The sequence below is a fragment of the Colossoma macropomum genome, unplaced genomic scaffold (genome assembly GCF_904425465.1).
Source record: "Colossoma macropomum unplaced genomic scaffold, Colossoma_macropomum, whole genome shotgun sequence".
Taxonomy (NCBI): domain Eukaryota; kingdom Metazoa; phylum Chordata; class Actinopteri; order Characiformes; family Serrasalmidae; genus Colossoma; species Colossoma macropomum.
Window position 1 is genome coordinate 37,889,650 of NW_023494792.1, and position 10,829 is coordinate 37,900,478.

At 40.0% G+C, this 10,829-nt stretch overlaps 1 protein-coding gene across 3 annotated transcripts; it reads left to right on the plus strand.

Annotated features, from left to right (window-relative positions):
• Positions 1-6,704, plus strand: mapk12b (mitogen-activated protein kinase 12b). Of its 3 annotated transcripts, XM_036577083.1 has the most exons (12): positions 1-219; positions 1,551-1,680; positions 1,775-1,833; positions 1,927-2,038; positions 2,168-2,197; positions 2,482-2,529; positions 4,024-4,138; positions 4,994-5,065; positions 5,309-5,388; positions 5,961-6,039; positions 6,170-6,343; positions 6,628-6,704. In XM_036577083.1, exons 1-12 carry the CDS (start codon positions 101-103, stop codon positions 6,702-6,704), a joined length of 1,095 nt encoding a protein of 364 aa, XP_036432976.1. In that variant the 5' UTR covers positions 1-100. The 3 variants fall into 3 exon arrangements, with proteins under 3 accessions (XP_036432976.1, XP_036432977.1, XP_036432974.1); XM_036577084.1 differs by lacking the exon at positions 2,168-2,197; XM_036577081.1 differs by having other exon boundaries at positions 6,170-6,663.
• The last annotated feature ends 4,125 nt before the right edge of the window (positions 6,705-10,829 follow it).

Consider the following 10,829-nt stretch of genomic DNA (forward strand, 5'->3'; position numbering starts at 1 on the left):
GTTTGGGTGTCTGGAGTGGAGAGAGTGGAGGACAAAAACGGACTGCATGACCTCATGATAGAGCACAAAGCTGGAGAAACGGACTTTATCACAGGTCAGAATGTCACTTCGCATCAGGGCAGGATTTTACCGCCAAGAGGTGAACAAAACAGTGTGGGATGTTCCGGAGAGGTACCGAGATCTGCTGCAGGTGGGCACAGGGGCGTACGGAACCGTCTGGTGAGTAAACCGCTGTTCCGTAAAGGAACCTAAGCACTAGCCTGCCTTTCAGTGAACATTTAGCTTTTTTAACAGAAACAGCTGACCTTTCCGTTTCCTCAAGAGACTCGCCAGCGCTGGTCTTAGCGTCATTACGCACAGAGCGCCTGGCTGACCGCAGCGCTGAAGCTCCAGCTGCTCTTCAGAAGTCGCTTCAACATGTTTTCAGTGCGCGTCTGTTCGGTTTTAGACCCGTTTGAGTTTCAGTTCCAGTTCCCCTTCGAAGTGTTCTGTGCGGGTTTTGTCTACATTTGCCGACCACTGTGTCAGTAACAAAGAGCCCCGTCGATGGCATTGTTTGTGTTTAACAAGCAGAAGCAGCTGAATTAAATGAAGACCCGTTTCAGAGTGAACTCTTTCTCAGCTCGCCTTTTTTTCCCTGCAAGTTCAGACTTGCCTTTTCTAATCATGTATTTGGGTTTTGGTGCGAACTTTTGTTAGTGGTCACTCCGACTGTCTGAATAAAGTCGTTAATCTCCCATTTAAAGGTCCTAACAGGCCAGTGAGCATCTGAATGGCTGTGTTAGTTTTGGGGGGGTTCGCCCCTCGAATGGCCTCTCTTTCTTTAAAACAGTGGCTGACTAAGAGTTAGTCTTCCTACATATGAACATTCATAAAGGTGTGAAAAATAAAGGGTCTTAAATGAGTCTCAGCCAGGCTGTGTGGATGTAGGAGAAACTGAATTGGTATTGGACCTTTACATCATGTGGAGGGTCTTCACACTTTAGAAAGGTTCTTCACACTCACACATCTCATTACAAAAGTGCTTCAGTAACGCTTTACTGAGGGCCAATAAGGCTACATGACTCCTACGGTCATGCCTTCACTCACTAACCACAGACATAAAGGTTAATAGAGACTTACTCCAACAAACAGCAGTTGTCATAAACACTTATGGGAGTACACCTTTATGAATGCCTGTGTAGGTTTATGTCAGTTGTCATGAAAGGTGCTGTGTAACCTTATGAACATCACCCACAGTAAAGTGTTAGCAACGATTCTTTGATGAGTTCTTTTTTAATGAGTTTGTAAATTAGTCTATAGATTAGAGTTCATTTTAATAGTTTATGGAGTTTATTTTTAAGAGTTTATAGAATAAGTTATAGTTTATAGATCTGGTTGTTGTTAGTATTAATGAAGTAGGATGTTGAGTGTCCTGTGCATTGCCTGCTTAATAGAAGCATCATCTAACATCAGTCGTTGCTATATTTTCTTAATGAATGGCCATGGTCATCCAAGAGATATGTTGTATATTTGGCCACTCCTGGTTTATCCTCTGCTTTTCTTCACAGTTCTGCCATTGACCGGAAGACAGGTGTGCGGGTGGCTATCAAGAAACTCCATCGTCCATTCCAGTCCAGACTCTTCGCCAAGCGAGCTTACAGAGAACTGAGACTGCTCAAACACATGAAGCACGAGAACGTAAGTTAACAGCACTCAGTGTTTGCTCAGCTTTACTCAGCAAGGAATCTCACATCATAGCTTTCAGTGACCAAACGCTTATTGGCTGAAACAGGTGATTGGGCTGTTGGATGTCTTCACTTCCGAAATATCACTGGACAGGTTCCAGGATTTGTGAGTTGCTTTTTCCTCATTTAGTAATCATGCAGGCAGTGTTGCTAATCTACTGCCGCTTTCTGAGCTCCCTCTTTTTCCTCTTTCTGGCAGTTACTTGGTGATGCCATTCATGGGTACTGACCTTGGGAAGCTGATGAAAATGGAAAGATTGTCTGAAGACAGGGTGCAGTTTCTGGTGTATCAAATGCTGAGGGGGCTAAAGGTTAGATGCACACTAATTTGAATGCACTCCAGCAACTTTTATGAAGGTAGATTAAGGAATGTGCCTCTGTGGAATTTCCTTTCACAATTTCAGTCTTCATGCTAACTCTCTGCCTTTTCTCCTCCGCAGTATATTCATTCTGCTGGGATCATTCACCGAGTATGTGACCCCTGACATGTTAATTATATGCGTGGGGGGCTGGGCAGTAGGATGGCCACTCCATTCAACACCCACACCCATTCATCCTCTCTCCACAGCTCTTCTCTCTTTTAAAATAGTCTTCAGCTCTTATATTTGTTTGAACAAAAATGTTTAAAGAGAATTAAAATTTCTGTGCATGTAGTGATTGAGACACTCAACAGTACATGATTTTGTGTGTGGGTGAAAAAGCATGAGTTCATATGTGTCACTGCAAGATGTCTTCTTTGGTTGCTCTTCAACAGGATCTAAAACCAGGAAACCTGGCTGTCAACCAGAACTGTGAGCTGAAGGTACTCATATAAGATATTCTTATTATACCCATAATCTTCACAAAATGGAAATCAAAAAGCAGATTAAATATATCTAAAGTACTTTTTTCTACACACTTCAGTTTTAAGCACCCACTTCAGAAGGATATCTTCAGATCTTTAATGACATCAAAATATACTAGTAGCTGCAAGCAGATTAGATGATTACATTCAGTATTTAGTTCCTTCTGTTGCCTTCGACTAAAATGTGTAAACACTACAGTTTTAAAGCTTGGAATTGATGCAATCCAGAATCTACGAATCTGCTGTGAAAAAAAGGGAAGAACCTGACAATATGCAACAAAAAATTACTATAAATAAATAATCTGTGCGATTAGGTGATCTGAAAACACAAGACACATAAATTTTTTTTGGTGACTTGTAAGTAATATTTAAATCTATATTATTCTATATTATTGTTAGAGGTGGGCAGTATGGCAAAAATATAATATCGTAATACTTTCAGAAATTTTTACAGTGTCACGCTATTTATTTTTTCAGACATCTGATCAGTTAGAACAGAGAAAAAACAGTGTTAAATTTGAAAAATATATATAGACATTGCATTTTAATCAAAAACTGTGAACACAATAACGTGTATTCAGTATTTGGATACTGTGTTGCACTAAATACAGTTAAATGAGACAATTTTGCTCTTTACAAGTACTGATTATATCCACCATATGTTCAGAAAAACGCATGGTATTGTGACATAATTTATCAAAATAATGATATATCATTACCATATTACCCAGCCCTAGTTATTAAAATGACTTTGAATGGTAACGTCTGTGGTTCGATGAAAAGGATCTGGGATTCCTGTCACTGTAGCTCAGTTCCAAATGGTGCCTTAACCCCTGCTGTCCTCCTCAAAGTCCACACTTTGGTGACATCAACAACGTACAGACCTAGAGGACAAGAAAACTCGAGGGCTCTAGGTTTAAAGCATGCACTTGGGGCAGACTCATGCACAACGCAGGCTTTACATGTGCCACCCTCAGAGTGTCAATCATACTCTTTGTTCTAAATGAGCTAATGTGCTGATCAACAGTATCTTAATTAGGATTACAAGCATATAGCAGCTCAGTGACAAATAAGCAAATGCATTTTTACTCACATCTGAATATATTCTTTTCTGCCATGTTGGCCAGACAGCTGTAAGCTCCTCACCTCACTCACAGAGGGCACTTTTATAAACCCCTTTGTACAGCAAACTGAGAAATGGGAGACCCTACAGCCTCGTGGTCCTTGGGTACATGCACAAATGAGGACTGCAGGACCACAAGCGAACTGTTTGGGACTTGTGCTTGCCTCTCATATATGAACATGTGAAGACTGATTTCTAGTATAGTGAGGCTGCTACTCTTATGAAGATGTTCACTGCTGTTTTGCCTCAGCATAAATAAACTCTTTTACACCCGAACCCTGTGGCATTACTGAGTTTTGATATTGAGGTTAGTGTTGTGCTGTGTGCAGATTCTGGATTTTGGGCTGGCCAGGCAGGCGGACTCAGAGATGACAGGTTATGTGGTGACTCGGTGGTACAGAGCACCTGAGGTCATTCTTAACTGGATGCGCTACTCACAAACAGGTGACACACACACTCACATAAATAATAATGTTATAGTATATTGCTATGACTCAAGAGGTTCTCTTGGATTTTCAGCCTGATTGCTATGTGCTGCCTCAGTATTGTACCACTGAATAATCATCTCTACACATTTCCTAGTAGTGTGAAAAGAACAGAAAACCTGTTCATTCGAAACTCATTCATAAAAGACGTAAGTGGATACCGGACTGTACTATACACTACTGTTGAAAAAAATTACTTGTTAAATTAATAATGCTTGTTAATTTACAATAATAACATAATGAGAAAAACCTTTCTGAAAGTATATTTTTACTGTACATTTTACTGGCATCTTTAAACACAGTGTAGAAAACGTTTTGTAGCACTTTCACTGTTAGAATTGGTAGTCCAATGGGCTAGTACAGATACAGTATAGGAGGATTTTATAATGTCTCTGAGCAAGCCTAGGTTTCAGGTTTTGTGTGCACAAAGGGTTAAAAGTGACAGAGGTGGATGGAGGATATTCTGGTTAGTGTCCTCAAAAATTGTCAGAACGTAGGCTGCAGTGTGGGCTGCTGTATGTGAAGGATCCTTCTGATTGGAACAGCAGTTCGGTCTGGAAATGCAGCCCACCTGGACTGCAGCCTGACTTTTGGAACACAGCTATAGACTTATCTTAAGGACACAACCTATTGCCCCAAAAGTCTTAAAAATAATGATAACATAATTGTATGTTGTACAATACGTTGTATACTTAATATCAAAGATTAATTTTATTTCAGTTTTTAACCACAAGGAGTCACTATCACAATTATTATCAGTATTAAATCTGTGTTTGTGTTCTTGTTACATACTGAACCCCATTCTGTCTTTTAGTTGACATCTGGTCAGTTGGTTGCATTATGGCAGAGATGCTTCTTGGGAGGCCGCTCTTCAAAGGAAATGATCGTATCCTTTGCGTAGCCTGATACACCAGCCAATGAAATCCAGCCTTGCATAGGCTTGCAGTGTTATTATTGTCTCTTTCTAAATAATTCCTGCAAAACAAAACAAAAGATGCATGAACACTTATTACTACTATAGTGCATCCATGAACTAAAAGTCCTGGTTCGCCATCTTGCTTGGTTCATTTTTTAGTGTAGTCTGTGTTCTTTGGTTCTGTGCAGTTTATTCTTTGACCCTGAGCTCTAGATCTGGACCAGCTGAGAGAAATCATGAAAATCACAGGAACGCCAGCACCGGACTTCATCATAAAGCTACAGAGTCAGGATGTAAGTGGTGGGGAGACACATTCATAGCATATATACACTGAGTAGACATTTAATCAAGTATACAATTCATATAGGAATACAGGTGTACAATTGCAGGTTTACAGGTACTGACTGCAATCTATCTATTTATATAAGCCCATAATATGTTAGATCCACTCTACCCCATCCATTAGATGAAAGGGACCACCATATGGCTACTACTAACCAGATGTTATTTGGGTGGTGGACCATTGGTAGCACAGCAGGAGTAATGACTCCTGGATTTCTTTTAAGGTGGGGCCATAATGCAGCCACAATTCCTGTTCAGGGGACAAATACATGCCTTCATATTCAGAGTTCACCATAATTCATATGGTGGTCATTTTCCAAAAATGAATGGTGCAGAGTAGGGGATAAACTGTTGCAGCAACAGTTGTCTACAGTCAGTAATTGTAACCTTGTAAAGATTACCTACATATGGTGTAACTGATAAAATGGCCAGTGAGTGAGATACTAGGTAGGTGTACTTGATAAACTGACATCTCAGTGTAATATATGGCGATAGTTCTCACATTTATCTCTTGTGTCATTAGGCAAAGAATTACATTAGAAGTCTGCCCAAAGTGCCAAAGAAAGACTTGCACACCATTTTCTTTAAAGCCAGCTCAGATGGTAAGTACAACACATCTTTGCTATTTGATAACTTCATCTATCTATCTATCTATCTATCTATCTATCTATCTATCTATCTATCTATCTGTCTGTCTATCTATATATATCTATATATCTGTATATCTGTCAGTGGTAAGTGCCATGGAGCGGATGCTGGTGTTGGACCCTGACGGGCGTGTGAGTGCTGCTGAGGCTCTGGAGCTCCCGATGTTCTCAGAGTTCAGAGAGCCAGAGGAGGAGACAGAGGCACTACCCTATGACCACTCCATGGACAACACAGACCTGCCTCTGGAGCAGTGGAAACGTAAGGCGCGGGGAGGGGGTGGGGGGAGAAATGAAGGAAGCAAAAGAATTAGAAAAAGCAAAAAACAAAGAGAGAGGGAAGAAAATGAATGGAAAAAGAAAGCTGAGATGGGTAAAGAGAGAGCGAATGAGTGAGAACGTAGAAGGGTGATAAAAAGAGTGCCAGATGGAGGAAGAGAGAGTGAATTAAAGAGAATTAAATGATTAACTGATGGCAACTGTGGAACAAAGTGCCACATTTCACTCCTTTTCACATTTTCCCCTCTTCTCTGTCTCCCTCTACAGGTCACACCTTTACAGAGATCCTCTCCTTCCAGCCTCCATTCATAGAGCTCAGAGACTCCAAAGAGACTTCTCTCTGAGTGGGCAAGGCTTTTTGTCATATTTCGTCATGTTTCATATGTCATTAAAACAGAAGAATCACTCTGGAACAGTTCAGTTTACTGCTTGTTTTTGTTCTTTGTGTAGGTTGTATATCTTTATTAAATACTTTAGAAAGACATGAAACAGTTTCTGAATAAAATGTACAGAATCAGGATGTTGGCTGATATTTAATGTGAATAAAGATGTTGAAATATTGCTGCTCTCTTTAAATTTGTTGCTACATTGAACACTGTACACAGTATTGGGAAGAATAATTACTGAATCTCAGAGTTACTCAGAGGAATATATTAAAGCAAAAAGCCACGTGAGGCCGTGGGTTACTGTGATTTTATCACAGGGTGTTCTGAATTCTGTTCCCTGTGATAAAATTGCAGTAACACGTGGTCTCAAGTGGCTTATTGCTTTTATAAAATGGCGGCCAACATGAAATATGATCAAATACACAATTGTTCAGAAAATAATTTGAGTTATTATTAATAATAATCGACCACATCCAAATATAGCATCCAAATATAACTGCCCAAACTAATCAGTATATACACATATATATATATATAAATATATATATAGAGAGAGAGAGAGAGAGAGAGAGAAATGTTTATAACAGTATTATTGACAGCAGAATGTGCATTGTTGGTTGTCTTATAAAAGAGAAATTTAATCGCTTACATTTAAAAATATTAAATATGAAAACAATGATAACAATATAATAGAGTTGGATCATTGATTATGCATATTATTTCCTTTCAAAGAGCCAAAAGTACATTCCTTATCATATAAACTCACTAAATTAAATGTTGGTGGGTTAAAAGTTTACACTACTTTTGGCTTTGTGAACCTAAACATTGTTTTCTTACACTGATGATGGGACAGTAGGCTGTTGATGGTGCTCACTGATATCCACATACAGAGAGTCCACATACAGTCACAGTGAGTCTTTTATACCTCTGTATTAGAGGTATGAGAGGATTAGAGGTATCAGAGGAAATGATTCCTCGAGATCCTTTATAGACGAGTCATGAATCAACGCTGTGCTTTCGACCAATAGCAGCGCAAGTACCGCCTACTTTTAGAGGAGCAGCTCAGGAGAGTTACGGCGAGTGAAACTCCGGCCAGTGAGAGGCTTCATAAAAGTGATTTACAACACAAATCTGGCTTTGATTTAGTCGAAAATGATTGACAGGTACCCCGCCAGCTGACCCCGCCCACTGGCGCTCCCGTCACAATTGACGTGTGACGTCATAATTGAAATAGAAGTTGGTATAAAGCAGACGAAAAGCAGAAATCAGGAACTTTCACACCGAGATACAAACGGTGAGCATAAACAGCTCTTTTAACCAAATTTCAAGCTCAAAATTAGTTTGTTGTTATGAATTTTAATTAGTGCATATTTACGTGTGTATTTACATTTTTGTAACTTATTTCTTTGTAAATTTGACCAAAGGTGGCACATTTTACACTGTATGTTTTATTTTTTTCTCAATGTGCTAAAACCTTATTTATAGAATACGTGTATATATTCCACAAATGTACTATATTTATAAAGATTTAAAGTTTTAAAATCAGCACATTTACAGAAGAAAATTATGCTAATTGGTTAAAACCTATAAAATACTAGAGTCCCAACATAGGAAATCTATATATGTAACCTACCTGTACATAAACCTGTATTCAAAGGTTTGTGCACCCCTGGTCAGGTTACACGTTTTGTTGATTTTTGAGTGAAAATAACTTTATGTACAGAGAACACACTTCTGAATATTGTAATGTGCAATTTATTGGGAAAAAATGAAGCATAAAATGTGGCCTGTGCAAAAACCCTATGAAACATTTTATATTTGATATTTTTTCAACATGTTAAACTCAGAAAAAAAGAAATTTCAGTCTAAAATATATACAAAAATGCCACATTGATTGTTGTCTGTAGAGGATGTGTTAACTTATTTTAACTTAGAATATCAACTAAATATTCAATTTGACGAGGTGTGTTTAAACTTTTGTGTACAACTATATAATACATATATAAGTAATATAGATAATAATTTTTCTCATGATTCTATTTATTCATTCTATTTATTTTGCAGAGTGTCATCATGAAGAGAGGTGGAAACTCTACAAAGAAGAGCTCGTTCCTGAACTGAGGAACATTCCAGAACGTCCCTCTAACCCTCTTGTTGGCAGGCGACGAGTCAGTAAGCTCAGTGACCGAGAGTCAAAGGCAATGCCTGAGCGGATACCTGAATGCAGAGTCCGCTTTCCAGCAATTCCTGGAGCCTCCCGGAGGATCACAGAACCTCAGAACCTCCCTAAACACGTCTCTGGGCTGCTTGGAACCACTGAGACGAGAGAAGAGAGGGGTGATGGATTCCAAAAGACACACAAGCAGCAACAATCTTCTATCAGAAAGCCAGAGCCCCCCACCAGCAAACCAAAAACATCAAAGAAAGGCTGGACCAATCGCAGACTGCATCTGCTAATCTCTGCTGAAGCTGAGAAGACTGCATGTCCTCTTGAGTCTGTTCCAGTGAATCCAACATCTGGAAACACACCAGAAGCACTGGAGAACAGCTCTAGAGAGAAGAGGACTGATGGGGTGAAGAACTACTCTTGGTTGTGTGAGAAAGCAGGTGTGGAGGGTGAGGTTTTCTATCAGGATTTGGAGAGCCTGACACCAGTCCCTCAGACTGCTCCACTGTCACCTCAGACCATCACTAAAACTGGCCTTAGGCCTGATCTAGTGCACCGACAGCCACTGCTTACCAGGAGGGCAGCAATGCAGGCTGAACCCAAAACTGTTCCTGCTGCTAAACTGCTTCCTAATCTGCTGCCACAGCTCAGTCAGGAGAAAGTGCCTCTGGTCTGTCTTTCTAATGGAAACATCAAGAAACACAGCAAGAGTGTCAGAACTGCTCGCCAGGGTTAAGAGGCTGCCTGCAGTCCCCATCATCCCCAAGGGGCCGGAACCAGACGAGCTGACGTCATATTTGAGAGGGCAGCAAAGGAATGATGGAGGAAGATGTGGCTTAGGTGGCAGGAAACTCATCACCCTGGACCTGCCGCGCCCCCCTCCTTTTAAACCCCTGACCCAAAACCCCACTCAGACTCACAGGGTCATGATCCAGTGAGCTTGGGGTCGCCCAGCCTGACCACCAGAGGAAGACTGCTGTACTGACCGCTGTGCACCTGACATCAATCCCTCAGAGTGCTCGACGGTCATCTCAGACAAAGACTGACAATGTCCTTAGGCCTGATCCAGTGCAGTGTCAGCCACTGCTTACCAGGAGGTCCCTTCTCAGCTCTGTATGGGTAAGCAGTTCATCTAATGGCTCAAAAATAAAAACTTAAAGTGAAATGTTAAATAATTATTAAGCTGCTTTTCTATTAGTTTAGCTTTCAGTTAAACAGAGTGAGACAGTTTGAGCACTGTAGACGTTTTCCTGTGTTTGTATCAGACAGGCAGGCTGGGCTCAGAGACTCACCTGTGTATCTGGAGAGGTGGTTGAATAAGAAGGTGAGAAGCTCTGCTCATTTAGAAATGTCTGTATAAACTGTACATTGGTGAGATCTATATTTCATCTACTAGTTTATTTTGTCCATAACAGAACGCTCTGCAGCTCCAGATCGTCTCAACACGCAGGTGGAGCTGAACATAAAGGCAGGAAGATGAGGATGAAGCTGGATAAATGAATTAAAATAACTAATAAACTGTGTAAATATGGCTGACATGCATCGTTACTTTTTATATTTTGCTTCAGTTAAGTGATGTCACATGTCTCCAAACTGCACAGCTTCCAAATGCTGCAACTGGAAAACACAGTTAGATTTCAAGTCTCATAACTCTGAATCCAGTAGTGCCAAATTATTGTCTGTCTGAAAACGTCTGGGATGTTAAATATGAATATAAAATTTTTGCATTAAGCTAAAGTTATGAATAATTTCTGAGATTAAGCAGTTTACAGCTTAGAGGCCCGTTGTCCTGATGACACTAGTAACTACAGAGACACTTTATTTTCTGTCAAATAAAATGAGTGTTTTTGTAACTGTCTATGAATCGGGCTTTAAGCTAAAAAGGCAACGTTTTGTACCATTTTGACATATTTGCT